We start from the raw sequence: 16,813 nt of genomic DNA on the forward strand, positions 1-16,813 counted from the left end.
GTCCCTACACTCTTGTTCTCTCCCCCTGAGGGGTTTCTCAGGGTCAGGATTATGAGGGATATGTCCCCACCTTCCTGAACCCTCTCGTATTCTCCGGTGTTCAGAAGTGCAGTCTGGGACGCCTTCTGAACATCTCTGCAGTAGCGGCCAAGTTTTAGGTATTCAGAAGCCCCGTTTGCGGACCGGAGCCCTGCCTAACAGCAGGACCACATCCTCCAGCTTACGGCACTAAAATGTTTATCTCAAATCAGCCTTTCGGCACATAAGCTTCCATTAATTAAATAACTATACTTTCAGTTTCTCTCCCTAATCCCAAGCGAGTGAGTGAGTTTATGTAGTCCCACGGCTTGATGGCTACGGGACTTGTGTGGGCCTCAGCCCGTGGTTCCATGGGGACGTCATAAGGCATAACGGTATGCATCTCAGAAAACTGAAGGTGACCAGGCCTGGGGGTTATACAAGTACACCTTAGCCAAGATGCCCTGAAACATCCCTTCGGGGATGTGGCCGGGAAGGCACCAGACTGGTCTCCCATCTGAGGGGCATCCACCCTTTGTCCGTCAATCCTACATGTGGTTTTGTCTCAGATAGCCCTAGCCCTGTCTCTTTTTATTTTCTTTCTCATCATAATCGTTGCAGCCCGTAAGTTCTCTAGCCACCCTCCCCCGGGAAAGGAGTATTCACCCTCGGGAAAATAGTTTTTCTGCCTGCGTTGGGTATAATACCTTTCCATATTCCTTTCTTACCCCTAACTATCCCACAAGAAGGTGAACCATAGGCAATCAGAAGTCCCGCCCAGACCCTAAATCGCCATTAGGGTGCCTAGTCCAAAATCTACCCAAACTGGGTCTTTCCATTAAAAAGAAGAGGCTGCTTTTCCTCTCGACCATGGCTTGGCCACAGTATCCCCTAGACAACCAGTCTAAGTGGCCTCCAGAGGGCACACTTGACTTCAATTTCCTGACAGACAACTTCTGCCAAAAGAACAGTAAATAGTCCGAGGTCCCCTACATGCAGGCTTTCTGGTACCTTCACTCCCACTCTGCCCTCTGCTCCTCCACCCTCCTCTTCCTCCCTTTCTGACCCCAACCCACCCGAAGAACTCTCCTTTCCATTCTCCTGACCCACCGATCCCCCGCCTTATGCGAAACCTCAACCCCCTCCTGCTCCTCCTCTTCCCGATCCCAACTTAGCCTCTCCTGTTAGTGCTCACACCCACTCGTGCTGTACTCAACAACGAGACTCCTCTCCTATGCACCCTCCATGAAGTAGCCGGAGCACAGGGCATTGTCCGAGTGCACATTCGCTTCTCCCTCTCCAATCTATCAGCCATTAAAAAAGGACTAGGGTCATTCTCTACCAATCCTACTGCTTATAACAAAGAATTTTGTTACCTCACCCAAGCGTACAACCTAACCTGGCATGATACCTATGTGATCCTGTCCTCCATTCTTATTCCCAATGAGCGTGACTGCATTCTTACAGTGGCCCTAGCTCACGCTGATCAGGTACATCTCACAAACAATCCAGAGCCAGTAGGCGCAGAGGCGGTCCCTGAGGCAGAGCCTAATTGGGACTATAAACCGGTCAAGATGGCCACCGCTGCCAAGACCAAGTGCTACAGTACCTCTTAGCAGGCATGCAAAGCGCAGCTCAAAAAGTAGCTAATTATAACAAGGGAAATAACTCGGGATCCTGATGAAAACCCAACTGCCTTCCTTAACCAATTAACTAATGCTATGATCCTCCATACCTGGCTAGATCTGGCCTCCTTAGTGAGAGCTACAGTCCTAGCCACCCACTTCATCTCCCAGTTGGCAGCTGATATAAGGAGGAAACTTAAAAAAGCTGAGGAGGGCTGCCAAACTCCCATACGGGACCTAGTGAATACGGCATTTAAAGTTTTCAACGGCTGAGAAGAAAAGGCTGAGGCCACCCGCCAGGCCCGTTTACAGGAAAAGGTAGGCCTCCAAACCCGAGCTCTTGTAGCAGCCCTGAGGCCGGCAGCCCACCGAACATCCAGTAGAGGGAGTTCATCGAAACCCTCCCAAAATTCTTCAAAGGCCCTGCCTGGGCCCTGTTTCAAATGAGGCCAGGAGGGACACTGGACATGGCAGTGTCCCTGTCCTTGTCCACCTCCTGGACCCTACCCAAGCTGCAAACAGACTGGATACTGGAAGGTTAACTGCCCGTCCCAGGCTGCAGGCTCACCTCCCACACCTCTATGTGGAGGGCAGGCCAGTCCACAGGAAGCAGTCCCTCCGCTTGAACTTCTCGGCCTTCTGAACGACTGATGGAGCCCGGACTTGAGGGCCCTCATTACCCTCGCCAAGCCCAGAGTAACGCTGCAGGTAGCAGGTAAGTCCATTTCTTTTTTAATAGATACGGGGGCTACGTATTCTGTACTGCCTTCCTACTCAGGACCTAGCATACCTTACCAGGTTTCAGTCATGGGGATTGATGGAAAGCCCTCCTCTCCTAACCAAACTCATCCCTTAGCCTGTGTCCTTGAGGGACATCCCTACTCCCACTCCTTTCTAATCACACCCTCATGCCCAGTCCCCTTTTAAGATGAGATATTCTCCAGACTGTAGGAGCCACCCTCCAATTCACTGGCCACCTACATTCAAGCCCATCCTCTGCCCACCTTCTAGTGCTATTCCTAACCGGTATCACGCCCTGTCTTGACCCCTCACCTCAACCCCCTATCCCTCCTAATGAAGTTAATTCCTCGATATAGGATACCTCCAAGCCTGTGGTGGCCAGACATCACACAACAGTTAAAATACTTCTCAAAAACTCTACCCACTTTCCCTCACATCCTCAGTTTCCCATCTCAAAAACCCACCACCAGGGCCTAAAGCCTATCATCACCCGGCTTCTGGCCCAGGGACTCCTTATCCTCACCAGTTCCCCTTGTAATACTCCTATCTATCTTACTGGTCCAAAGGCCGACCGGCAACTACTGCCTAGTTCAGGACCTATGCCTTATCAATGAGGCAGTGGTACCCCTCCACCCTGTAGTCCCCAACCCATACACCCTATTATCCAGCATTCCCTCCACTACCTCCCATTTTACAGTTCTTGACCTCAAGGATGCCTTCTTTACCATTCCCCTACACCCTGAGTCTTACTTTCTCTTTGCCTTCACCTGGACTGATCCAGACACCAACCTGTCACAACAGCTTACCTGGACGGTCCTGCCCAGGGATTCAGAGACAGCCACAGTATTTTTGGACAAGACTTAGCAGCTGATCTTAGCTCCTGTCCCCTTCAACCCAGTCTCCTTTTTCAGTATGTGAATGACCTGTTACTTTGTAGCCCCTCCCTCTCCCTGTCTCAGCAGCACACCACCACTCTCCTTAACTTTCTGGGATCTCAAGGGTACTGGGTATCTCCTTCCAAGGCACAGTTTTCAGTCACCTTGGTAGTCTACTTAGGCATTCGCCTCACCCCTACAACTAGGCTTTTAGTTGTAGGGGTGAGGCGAATGCCTAACAACAAATCCACAAAAGGCATTCCTTTCGCTACAGCCTCCAAAGACGGCTGACCAAATTCTTTCCTTTTTAGGGCTGGTAGGATTCTTCCACCACTAGATGCCTAATTTTGCCTGCCTAGCTAAACCTCTGTATGCAGCTGCTAAAAACACACCCAGGGGACACTTCTTCTATCCTGGGGTAGTAAAGCAGGCTTTTAAAACCCTACAAACTGCCTTATCCACAGCACCTTAGCTCCAACTGCCAGATCTCAGCCGCCCCTTCCATTTGTTCACTAATGCAAAACAGGGGATCGCAGTTGGGGTCTTAACCAAACTCCTAGGCCCTGTGTATCATCCAGTAGCCTACTTATCAAAACAACTCAACTCCATGGTCAGGGGATAGCAGCCTTGCCTGCAAGCCCTGGAGGCGGCAACAGAACTCATCAAGGAATCCCTAAAACTTACCTTAGGCCAGCCCATCTCAGTGTTTTCTCCCCATCAGCTAACCAACCTTCCCTCTCACAAATCCCTCCCTCACCTAAGCCCCTCTCGCCTACAGGAATTCCATCTACTCTTTATTGAAAATCCTACAGTCAGCCTTCATCCCACTTCTCCACTCAACCCAGCCACTTTGTTTCCCCTTCCATCCCATTCTCCCTCCCCAGCCCATCCCTGTCCTAAACTAATGGAGGCACTTACTAAACCTCGAGACGTCTTGTCTAACCTCCCCCTACCTAACCCAGACCTTACCTTTTATGTAGATGGGAGTTCAATAGTGACAGCCGGGGGGTGGCAAAAAGCCGCCTATGCAGTAGTCACTGATTCAGCCACCCTTGAGGCATGTCGCCTCCCCAATGGAACCACCTCACAAAAAGCAGAGCTCATTACCTTAACCCAAGCTCTCACCCTAGCACAGGGAAAGAGGGCGAATATCTATACTGACTCAAAGTATGCTTTTCTTATTACCCACTGCCACGCTGCCCTCTGGAGAGAGCGGGGATTCCTTACTATGAAAGGGTCCCCCATAATTAACGCTACCCAAATCTCTAATCTCCTACAGGCCCTATCACTGCCCAAAGAAGTCACCGTCATCCACTGCTGAAGGCACTGAGCCCAGCAAGATGCTGTTTCCCGGGGAAATGCTAGGGCAGATATGGCAGCAAAATCCTTAACCAGTACCAAACTAGCCCCCATTCCAGTCCTGTTTCTCACCACAGCGATGCCGCCGATTTACTCGCCATCAGAGAAACAGAACCTCATATTAAAAGGGGGAACCGAGTCTAATCAGGGTTAGATCTTCCTAAACAACAAAATCGCCCTTCCCTGGGAACAGGCCCCAAAAATTATTGCTAAAATCCACCAGTCCTTACATATAGGGCCCAAAGTGTTGCGCCGTTTCATGCAGCCCCTCTTTTTCTTGCCAGGTCTGTAACAGACGATTGAGCAAGTACACAAAGTATGTGTTACCTGCTCTAAAGTCTCATCTCAGGGAGGCTTAGGGCCACAGTTTCCTACCCACCAAATGTGTGGCCACCTGCCAGCCCAAGACTGGCAGATTGATTTTACCTATATACCCACTCACAAAAAACTTCGCTACCTCCTAACCTTTGTAGATACCTTTTCTGGATAGATTGAAGCCTTTCCTACCTCCAAGGAAAGCGCAGACATGGTGGCCTCCCTCTTAATTCAGGAAATTATCCCTTGTTTTGGCGTGCCTAGAAACATCCAGTCAGACAAAGGTCCAGTGTTTACAGCTCAGGTGGTCCAGCTGGTCGCCAACTCTCTCAACATCTCCTAGAAACTACACATCCCCTACCACCCTCAGTAGTCGGGTAAGGTTGAACGGGCTCACGGCATCCTCAAAAATCATTTGGCCAAACTCACCATAGAGGCAAAACTCTCTTGGCCCACACTCCTACCTCTTGCAGTAGCCCAGGTTCAAGGCACCCCTTGGAGGCCAGAGTTGCTGTACAGCAAGCAGGCCTTTTCTTGTTTCTCAGAATCTCCCAGTACAACCACCTCCTCTGGCTTCCTACCTTCCCTACCTCTCTCTCCTCCGCCACTTAATCAGGGGAACACGCAGACCGTACTCTCCCCATGGTTCTGGGACCAGAGGACTCCCACTCGACTGTACCTCTCCAGCCAGGTAACAGTGTCCTCCTCTGGAAACTCAAGCCAGGGTCTCTGCAGCCCAGGTGGTCGGGACCCCACATCATTATCCTAATCACCCCGACTGCTGCAAAACTTTTTGGCCACATCCCTTGGTACCATGTGTCCCGCCTCAAACTGGCTCCCAAAAATAATCGGTGGAAATCTGAACCCTTGGGCCCCACTCGCCTCCGCCTCACCTGTAACCCCTACCCGTCAACTTCTAACACTTCAAATTCTCCTCCTAACCATCCTTCTGGTATCCCCTCTTAAAGCCAACTCCTACTATGTCTGGCGGTTCTACCTTCAGGAGTCCTGGACAGAAGCCTCCACCACTAAAACCCAATACCTTGCCCAAGCAGAGTGCCAGCCCGCAGACTGCCAATCAGCCATAAAATTTAAATTCCCCAAATCCAAGTCCAATACTATCAAAAACTCCTGGAATAACTTTGGCCTCTGCTTTTTATATGACCAAACCAAAGACTCCTGTCATTCGAAAAACAATACTTATGGTGGATGCCCGTACACTTCTTGTGTTATACACACAACCTTCAGAACTGACACCACCCCAAAAAGTAGAATACTCTTCGCCAACAACCAATGTAAAGTGTCCCTTATTATCCATAATCCCTGGGACACCCACTAGAAAAGGTGTACGGCAGGTAAAATATATACACTAGGTTTACAGACAGCCGTACCAGCAGTACCTGGCTAATATTCCGGGCCTATGCGCAGATCGTACCCATAGAAGTAAAACAACTCAATTCGTTAAGGAATTCCATCTTACAAAATGAGGCTTCTTTAACTAACCAACTTAACCCCTCAATCCAACCCAGGCCCTCCAACAGCGCCCCCCAGCCTTTCTCATGGCTAACTCTAGTACAGCAATGGGCTAACATGTTAAATTTAACCGGGGCCACAAATTTCACCAACTGCTTTTTATGCGCCTTCCATAACAAACCCCCCTTAGCTGCAGTTCCCCTCCAGACCGGGTTCAACCTGTCACAATCTCCCATGGGGCCTGACACCATCTTAAAGGGTATCCCCTTGTTCAATGTACATTCTCAAAATCTCTCTCTCTGCTATGGGACAGCCAGCAGCCCCAGCCTCAGGTGCAACACCACAGTAGAAGTAAAATCCTCCCTTTATGCGCCTCCAGGGGGATACTTTTAGCGTAATAGAACCCTAACCAAAGTTATTAATGCATCCCTCTCTTTCCCCTGTGTGCCCATCTAGTCCCACAGTTAGAAGTGTATGGACAAGCCGAGTTCCTATCCCTCATCACACCGTCCCCTAATCACCAGAGCAAACAAGCAGTCTTCCTCCCAATAGTAGTTGGCCTCTCTTTAGCATCCTCTCTAGTAGCAGCTGGAATAGGGAGTGGTGCCATAGGCTACAGCGTCGCTTCAGCCGCCCAACTGGATGAAAAGCTCCGTGTGGCTATTAAGTGTCAGCCGCCTCTTTAGCCTCCCTCCAGTGACAAATCACGTCGCTGGCTCAGGTGACTCTCCAAAACCAAACGGGCCCTAGACTTACTAACGGCAGAAAAAGGAAGTACCTGTCTGTTTCTCCAGGAGCAGTGCTGCTATTACGTCAACAAAACAAGCCTTGTAGAAGAAAATGTCAACACTCTCTATCGCCTCCAAGAGAGCCTCCGCAAGAAGCAGAGCGCACCAGCCTTATCTCTCAGCTAGTGGCAGTCCCCCATGCTTACTTAGCTAGCTCCCATTATCACCCCCGTTATCGTTGTGTGTCTTCTACTAATAGTAGCCCCTTTTTTCCGCAAGTTTTTACAGGCCCGCATGAGAGAAATTTCCAGGGTGGCCGTAAACCAGATAAAACTTCAACCCTATATCCGACTCCCAATCAAGGCACCAGCCAACTGACCCCTCCACCTCTCTCTGCCCTATTCAGCAGGAAGTAGCCAGAAAGAAGCAGCGTCCTATATCATCAAAAGGGTCAGAATGTAAGGCCGGTTGCCTCGCAGGGAGCTTGGACATGCCCATCCCTCTCCCCGCCTGAAAATTACATCACCACTCAGCATCTAGCTTCACCACACCCACCTCTGCACTCGGCACCTAGCCAGCCATTGGAAAGCCCTGCCAAAATTTAAAAGAAGCCCCACCCAAACCTGCCCAATGGCGCATTGCCTCATCCAGCCTGCTCACCAGAAATCCCGCCTACCTGCCTATAACAGGTTTTGGTATTGTTTCTCTGCCATGCTGTACATCACTAATAGATTGTAACTATACATTCCCCTTCTTCCTTATCCTCTGGCTTGATAAAGCTTCTCCATATGCACTCATAAGAGTCCATGTAACATTCTGTGACAATGGTGAGATCTTTCATGGCTCTTTGGAAGCTTACCAGGATGTACCATTATTTAAGAGGAAGTCATCCACATACCTGATCTGTTTTGTCTCTCAACTCTGTGTCCACAAACTCCTGAGGATCCTCGGTTCTGAAGTTCAAGAATAGGAGCAGAGGAATCTTCAGTGACAGATAGCGGGGACAGTTGTCTACTGATGCCACTGTGTGAACTGGGGCAGTTGGCTCCTGGTTTACATCGAGTGACTGATGATCTGGAGGTACCTGGAAAGACAGAGTTCACACCAGGTTAAAAACTGCCTGAAGAAAAAAATGGAAGTAGATTTTATTTATTTAATTATTGTTTGGAAACAGGGTCTCACTCTGTCGCTCAGGTTGGAGTGCAGTGGTGTGATCTTGGCTCACTGCAGCCTCTACCTCCTGGGTTCAAGTGATTCTCCTGCCTCAACCTCCCAAATAGCTGGAATTAAAGGTGTATGCCGCCACACCAGCTAATTTTTGTATTTTATGTAGAAACAGGGTTTTGCCATGTTGGTAAGGCTGGCAGAAGTAGATTTTAAAGGCCTGAGCAGTAAAATATATGGTAGCAACAATCACAGTCCTAATGGGCTTATTTCAAACTCTATAAAAAGGGCTCATAAAAAATGCTATATCAAGGTCTGTGCCTATAAGATCAAGACTCTTTTAGATAAATCTGTTAGCTAGAAATGAACGCTGGAAGATGGTGTTTGGATTGGTACTTGCATTCAGAATTAATGCTTAACGTAGTCAAATAGTTTAAGGCAAGGAAAGCACAGTGTTCTGTTATTTTCCACTCTACCCTTTTCTTCCTAAGGCTGTCAATTTCCTGACTGGTAAAACTGCCAATAGTATTTCCAACAAACTGACCATTACACTTTCCATAGGATTGATCACTAAAATTTAATTTCATTGTGTCTTCAGTCACCGCTAGCCTCTATTTGGTGTTATAGATGAAAATCCATAGGCCAAAGACCCCTCCTAATTCTGATTAATCATCCAAGAATCTCCAACCCGGGATCAACTTCATGGGTCTACAGCCAGTATAGTCACATACGGTGCTGTGCTCAGAAGGGCCCATCCTGCCACTTCCCACCCATCAGCCCCAATTATCCTATCCAAATGATGCGTCCATCAACATTAAGAGATTAACATTGGTACATCACTATTAGTCAAATTCCAAACTTCCTTTGGATTTCACTAGTTTTATCACGAAAGTGTTTTTTTCTAGAACCCTATTCATGGTACACATTACATTTAAGCATCATGTCCCTTTATCCATCTGTGGTCTGAGATAGTTGTTCAGTCTTGTTTATCATGATCTTGACAGTTCTAAAGAGAGCTGTTGAAGTATTTTGTAGTCTGTCAATTTGAATTTGCCAGATATTTTATCTTATGGTTATATTGGGTTCATAGATTTTCAGAAGGAATACCACAGAGGCAAAATATCCTCCTCCTCATGTAATATCTGCCATTACAGGCTACCAACAAGACTTGTTATTGATGTTAATTGTAATCACCTGGCCAAGTTCAAGTTGGCCAGGTCTCCCCACTGTCTTTTTTTCCCTTTTCATGCTGTCTTCTTCACTAGCCACAGTCCAGCCCACACTCTAGGGTGGGGAAGGGGTGAGGTGCTAAGCTTCGCTTCCTAGAGTTGGGGGGGAGGTCTACATATATTATTTGGAACTCTTCTGTAATGATAATTTGTCTCTTTTCCTCCTTGGTTTAGTCTCAATTTATTTATATTAGTATAGGCTCATGAATATTTATTTCATACTTTGGGTTATGATCAAACTTGCATTGTTTATTATTTTGCTCAAATACTCCAGCTTTGGCCATAGCAAGCTCTTTCAGATTGGCTTCTGAGTACTTTTGACTTGTTCCCATTCTTTTGTGTTTGGGCTCTTCCTTAATTTCTGGCACTACAAGATGCCCTGGGTTCATCTTACAGTTTCCCTGTCCCACTCCTGAAATTAATCATTTTCCCAAGGATTTCTATTTCTATTCTATTTCTTTGGAATAATAGTTGCCAGAGCCTAGGATGGATAGTGCCTTGAGGGTGGAGGGAGTGTGGACAGTTAATGAGTACAAAAATAGAATAAGATCTAATATTTAAAAGCACAAGAGGGTGACTACAGTCAACAATAATTGATTGTAGATTGTAAAATAACTAAGATTATAATTGGAATGTTTATAACACAAACGATAAGTGCTTGAGGTGATAGATGACCCATTTACCCTGATGTGATTGTTACATATTGTATGTCTGTATAAAAATATCTCATGTACCCCATTAAGATATATACCTACTATGCACCCGTAAAAATTTACCATTTAATGTTGGATCTAAAAATTAAAAAATTACAGTTACTCAAAAAGTTAATAGAAGCATTACATACTAACTGCTATACTTAATGCTATGTTACTATTGTTATAAAAGTGTCAAAAATATCCAGTGTTCTTATTTATTTTATATACAGAATATTTATTGTGCCTTGTACAACTATGCTTCCAACTGGACAGTTCAAGTTCAATAGAAACAGACTGTCTGAAATTCAGTGAACTCTCAATTATTCATGTTCTTCAAGAATGGCTGATGCTCAGATACTCCAAGAGTCTTTTAAAATTTATCTTTTTATTTTTATAAAAGATATGCCTTCTCTTCTTTTCTCAAGGTAATACTGGGTTTCATTTTCCCAATATTCCATTCCCAATCCCTTGGCAATTACAGGTGAGAAGGAGAAAGTCTCAAATAAGGTTGGACAGCAAGTTGAGATAGGACTGAGATAAAATAGTGGCCAGGGTTACCTAAAAAGTTGTGTGTAGCTAGCAAGCATTGAATTTATAAGCCATACAAGTGATTTATCTTCCTTTCTCATTTTCACTAAAATATTATGTCCTGGCTTCCATACCTCCTGTTCCTTATGTGATATACTGCAAAGCCCATTGCCTGCTACCAACTGCCTCCCACTGGTCAGTTTGTGGAAGAGATCCAAGAGTAGTTCATCCAGAGGAGTCATTTTAATCACTGCCTTAAACAATGCAAACTTTAAACTTCAGAGCCAGACCTGGAGACATATTCAGGGCTTGGGCCATGAAACAATTATCTTTGATCCTGGAAGTGAAAACACTGTCCCATCCTCTATGGTCTTGTACCATTTAGTGACTCTAAAGCCAACCCTGAAAAAGTAAACATTTAGAACGTCACCTGGGATGTAGTCAAGGATCATAAATAAATCATATCTATTTTCTGTTTTGTATGCAACAATGAGTGCCTGAGCGGAACCAGAGATTGCAAATTCAGTTAGTAAACAGCATTTGGACTTTACTAAGTATTGCGAACAAACTGTATTAGGAGTGATGTGTGGGTGCTATCTCATTAGTCACACCAGATGATTCCCTATCCTTCTTAAAGACATCTCACCTAAGCCATAGGAGTGGGACCATCTTGGGCTATTTTTCTTATTTGGCCCAGAAAGGGAATATGATTTCTTCATCTGCCCAAATTCCATTTGATTCAACAAGTAGTTATTAAGCACCTATTATGAGGCAGCTATTGTGACAGGAGCAGATTTAGATAAATGAAGAATACATAGTTTGTACCTTCATGAAACTCTCAATTTAGTATGATGCAGACATGTAACCAATTAGCCACAATTTGATGCAGCCTGGGGAGCAGGAAGAAAGGGAGTGAGGGATTCATTGAGAAGCCTGGAGCAGGAAAGGCTCTATGGGAGGTTACATCAAAGGTGTCTTTGAAGGATGAACAGGATTTAATCACGCAGAGTTTTCAGCTGGGGAATAGGCAATACAGTCAGAGGCAAGCATAGAAGCAAACACAGCCATAAGATGCACACTGTGAAGCTTAATATTAAAACAATCAGCTATATAAGATGCTGAAATCTCAGTACACAAGAGTACTGGAAATCCCATTCTTTCACCCTCACCTGTTACTTGAAAAGGAATGGTCTAATTGAGATTCAGGAAGTATACAGTGGTTAAGAAACCAGGTTGCCTAAACCTGGGGAGACATGGTAAACAAAAATGACTATTAGGGGTCATTTATTAATTAGAATATTTGACTTCATATAATAGGAATCCAAACTAACTTGGCTTAAAGCTAAAAGGGGAGTTTTTAGGAGCTCAGCAACCTAAAGGGACAAGAAGGCTAGAGTGTCTCTAAACCTCAGGAACACCTGGAACCAGAGACCTGGTGCAGTCAGTCAGTCTCATTTTCTCCATCTCTCGCTGCTGAGTGCCAGCCTCATTTCTTCTCAGTTGGCTTCTGCTTGTCTTTCTCTGCAGAAAATTTGGTTGTAAGAAGCTCACACACTTTCAATCTCACAGCTTTAGCCTTCTGAGAGAAATCTAGTTGCATAGAGTCAAAAATCCAGGAAAGGGACTTGAATATTATATGGATGGCTTGTCTAATTTCTGTGACTAGAAGAGGAAATGGGCTGCAGCTCCAAGGAAAGGAGGAGTGCAGCTGGGAATAAGGTGCCTGTAGTGTTTAGGAACTTCAAAGCAGATAGGGAAAAGAATGACAGCCACTGAGTAAAACAACTGCTTAAACAGACTGAGTATAAGATGTGAAGTTCTCAGGTAACAACCTGAAAAGCCAAGCTGATAAAGGTTAGCCAGGAAAAGGTCTTTCTTTGGAAAGCACTGGGGCTCAAGAGCAAAGTATCAAATGTCTCCATGTGAACAGTGCAGGATGACTTGGAAGATACAGATAGATCAAAGTCCCAGCTATCATTCAAACAAAGGCCCTACCATTGACTTTTTTCTCCTATGGGCACAAAAGATCAACAAAACACCTAGCTTCACTAAGTATTATACTGAAGCTGAGCCAGAGACCTTATCCCTATTTGCCCCAAATTATGAAGTAAACAACATTATGTAGATCTGGTGCCTAAAAGCAGAAATCGTGAATACACAGAAGCAATTGCCATGATCTAGGAAATGGGCGTGTGTGTGTGTGTGTGTGCGTGCGTGTGCATGAGTGCATGAGTTTGTGTGTAGAAGGGGTAGTTCCTCTATGACAAGAGGCAGCATAATATGTATCCTAAAAAGGCTGCCCTGAAAAGCAAGATACCACTGGCTATGTCCCCTCAGGTAAATCGCTTGACCTCTTTTTGTCCACACTCTTTCCTTGCTGAAATTAAAGGATTAGACAAAATGATTTCCTAAACTGCCAGAGCTTTCTCTTCTTCAACTGGAAGATTTTTCAAACATGTACCTGCAAATTACATTGAACCATAAGACAACTTTGTCTATTTTCAACTCATTTTTATAGCCATTTATATAGTTAGGGTTTCAGAAAGAAGAGATGGCAAACTCAAAACAGGACAATTTTAGAAAAGGTGGTCAAGGTATAGGGCCATAGGGCAGTGGCTCTCTGAGCCTCCCACCTTAGCATCACTTGGCAACTTGTTAGAAATGCAAATCCTCAGCACAAATATGAGGCCCACTGAGTCAGAAATTCTGCAGTGGGGTAACCTATAATTTAAGGAGCCTTCCAGTTGAGTCCAATAGGAAGTTGAAGTTTGTGAAACACTCAGAAATCACAGAGAGTAGGGCCATATTCAGGTTTAACTACAGCTCTTACTAAGTCTAGGCCTGAAGGGATAAGGGGACAGAGTGATTAGAGGAATCTGGGGCCAGGCATGGTGGCTCACTCCTGTAATCCAGCACTTTGAGAGGCTGAGGTGGGCGGATCACCTGCAGTCAGGAGTTTGAGACCAGCCTGTGAAACCCCATCTCTACTGAAAATACAAAAATTCTGGTGCTGAGGCAGGAGAATCTCTTGAATGCAGGAGGCAGAGATTGCAATGAGCTGAGATCATGCCATTGCACTCTAGCCTGGGTGACAGAGCAAGACTCTGTCTCAAAAAAAAAAAAAAAAAAAAAGAATCTGGAAGGAGAGGACTGCTTAACTTGGGTTATGACCCTAAATTAGGGCAGGTACCTAGTTGGGGGGCATTGGGAATACTCCCTTCCTTTGATATCCCAAAGGAACTTCCTGTAGGTTAATAAACCACAGACAGGAGATAAGACAGCCTCTGTCTTTACAGGTTCAGCCCCCTAGAGAGAGAAAGTTGAGTGGGAAAAAGCGGAAAGAGGATCTGGAGGAGTAAAGAAAAGGCATCCAGTATTCTGTTTCTGCAACAATGCTGTGATCACAAAGTCAGGGATTAGATCATATGATCTCCTAACCCTCTAATAGCCTTACGATTCTTTGATAGTTCTTTCAAACAAGCTGATGTAAATTATATATTGGCCATAAAACTAGCATTAACTAGAAAATGGCTGAATAGGAACAGCTCTGAATTGCAGTTCCCAGTGAAAATGCAGAGGGTGAGTGATCACTGTATTTCCAAATGAATTTTTACTGCCCACAGACCAGAAGATTCCCAGGCAGAAAAGTGCTATGAGTCTCCAGCGTGGCTGTTTCAGCCGACGCAGCAGGTCTCCACACAAAAACGCATGCAAATCCAGGCGCCTTTTCAACTGGTGACTGGAATGCCTGGGAGGCAGAGTCCCCCATTCAACTGAAAAAAAGGGGGCTGAAACAGGCAGCCAGGTGATCTGGCTCAGCTGGTCCCACCCCCACAAAGACCAGCAATCTGAAACACCCTGCACTGAGAGTTTCACAGCCAGCACAGCTGGACCTGGTATGGCCCAACTCTGTGGGGGGGAAGGGCATCTGCCATTACCGAGGCAGTCCACCATACTGAGGCAGTCCGCCACTACTGAGGCAGTCTACCATTTACTGAGGCAGTCCACCATTACAGAAGCAGTCCACCATTACTGAGGCAGACCGCCATAACCGAGGCAGTTCTAACTATACCCCTATACACACAACTGCAAGGTAGTTCAGACAGCAGCTAGGCAGAGCCCACAGCAGCTCAGCAATGCCTTGACAGGAACTTATAAATAAAACCCCACCTTCCCGGGACAGATCACCTGGGAAAAAAAGGTGCTTATGAGTTCCACTACAGCAGACTTAAACATACCTGCCCAGCAGTTCTGAACAGAACAACGGAGCTCACAGCTCAGCACTTGAGCTCCTATAAGGGACAGACTATCTCCTCAAGCAGCTACCCGACCCCCATATAACCAAAGAGACACCTCATAAAGGAGAGCTCAGGCTGACATCTGGCAGGTATCCTTCTGGGACAAAGATAACAGAAGAAGAAACTGGCAGCAACCCTTACTGTTCTGCAGCCACTGCAGGTGATCCCCAAGCAAGCAGGGTCTGGAGTGGACCTCCATCAGTCCTACAGCAGGGGGACCTGACTGTTAGAAGGAAAACTAAAAAACAGAAATAACTTCATCAGCAATAAAAAGGATGTCCACTCAGAGACCCCATCTGAAAGTCACTAACCACAAAGACCAAAGGTAGATAAATCTACAAAGATGGGAAGAAACCAGTGCAAAAAGGATGAAAATACCCAAAACCAGAATGCCTCTCCTCCTGCAAGGGAACAAGGCTAGATGGAGAATGAGTCTGATGAATTGACAGAAACAAACTTCAGGAGGCGGGTAATAACAAACTTCTCTGAGCTAAAAGATCATGTTCTAACCCAATGCGAAGAAACTAAGAGCCTTGAAAAAAGGTTTGATGAAATGCTAATGAGAATAAACAGCTTAGAGAGGAATATAAATGAATTGATTGAGGTGAAAAACACAACACAAGAACTTTGTGAAGCATACACAAATTTCAATAGCCGAATTGGCCAAGCAGAAGAAAGGATATCAGAGATTGAAGATCAACTCAATGAAATGAAATGAGAAGGGAAGAATAGAAAAAAAAGAGTAAAAAGAAATGAACGAACCCTCCAAGAAATATGGGATTATGTCAAAAGACCTAATCTACGTTTGATAGGTGTACCTGAATGTGACGAAGAGAATGAATCCAAACTGGAAAACACTCTTCAAGATATTACCGAGGAGAACTTCCCCAACCTAGCATGGCAGGCCAATATTCAAGTACAGGAAATACAGAGAACAGCACAAAGACATTCCTCAAGAGCAACCCCAAGACACATAATCGCCAGATTCACCAGGGTTGAAATGGAGGAAAAAATGCTAAGACAGCCAGAGAGAAAGGTTGAGTTACCCACAAAGGGAGGCCCAACAGACTCATAGTGGATCTCTCAGCAGAAACCCTACAAGCCAGAAGAGAGTGGGGGCCAATATTCAATATCCTTGAAGAAAAGAACTTTTAAGTTAGAATTTCATATCCAGTCAAACTAAGCTTCATAAGTGAAGGAGAAATAAAATCCTTTATGAACAAGCAATTGCTCAGAGATTTCATCACCACCAGGTCTGCCTTGCAAGAGCTCCTGAAAGAAGCACTAAACATAGAAAGGAACAACCAGTACCAGCCACTCCAAAAACATACCAAATGATAAAGAGCATCGACACAATGAAGAAACTGTGTAAACTAATGGGCAAAACAACCAGCTAGCATCAAAATGGCAGGATTAAATTCACACATAACAATATTAACCTTAAATGTAAATGGGCTAAATGCCCCAATCAAAAGACACAGACTGGCAAATTGGATAAAAAGCCAAAACCCATCAGTGTGCTGTATCCAGGAAACCCATCTCACATGCAAGGATATACAAAGGCTCAAAATAAAGGATGGAGGAAGATTTAAAAGCAAATGGAGAGCAAAAAAAAAGCAGGAGTTGCAATACAGGCTTTAAACCAACAAAGATCAAAAGAGACAAAAAAGGACATTACATTATGGTAAAAGGATCAATGCAACAAGAATTGCTAAAGATCCTAAATATAGATGCACCCGATACAGGAGCACCCAGATACATAAGG

The 16,813-nt window shown here is 45.3% G+C and overlaps 1 protein-coding gene across 2 annotated transcripts in view; it reads right to left on the reverse strand.

The window, feature by feature from the left end:
- SLC35F4 (solute carrier family 35 member F4) overlaps positions 1 to 16,813 on the reverse strand; it is a 320,825-nt gene that overhangs the window by 33,217 nt on the left and 270,795 nt on the right. For both annotated transcript variants that reach the window (XM_032251178.1, XM_032251179.1), the window contains exon 2: positions 8,033 to 8,218. In XM_032251178.1, the coding sequence (XP_032107069.1) occupies positions 8,033 to 8,218 (186 nt within the window). The remainder of the gene's footprint in view (positions 1 to 8,032; positions 8,219 to 16,813) is intronic.

This window comes from Sapajus apella, unplaced genomic scaffold, assembly GCF_009761245.1.
Source record: "Sapajus apella isolate SASKATOON/1434 unplaced genomic scaffold, GSC_monkey_1.0 scaffold74, whole genome shotgun sequence".
In the NCBI taxonomy this organism is placed as follows: domain Eukaryota; kingdom Metazoa; phylum Chordata; class Mammalia; order Primates; family Cebidae; genus Sapajus; species Sapajus apella.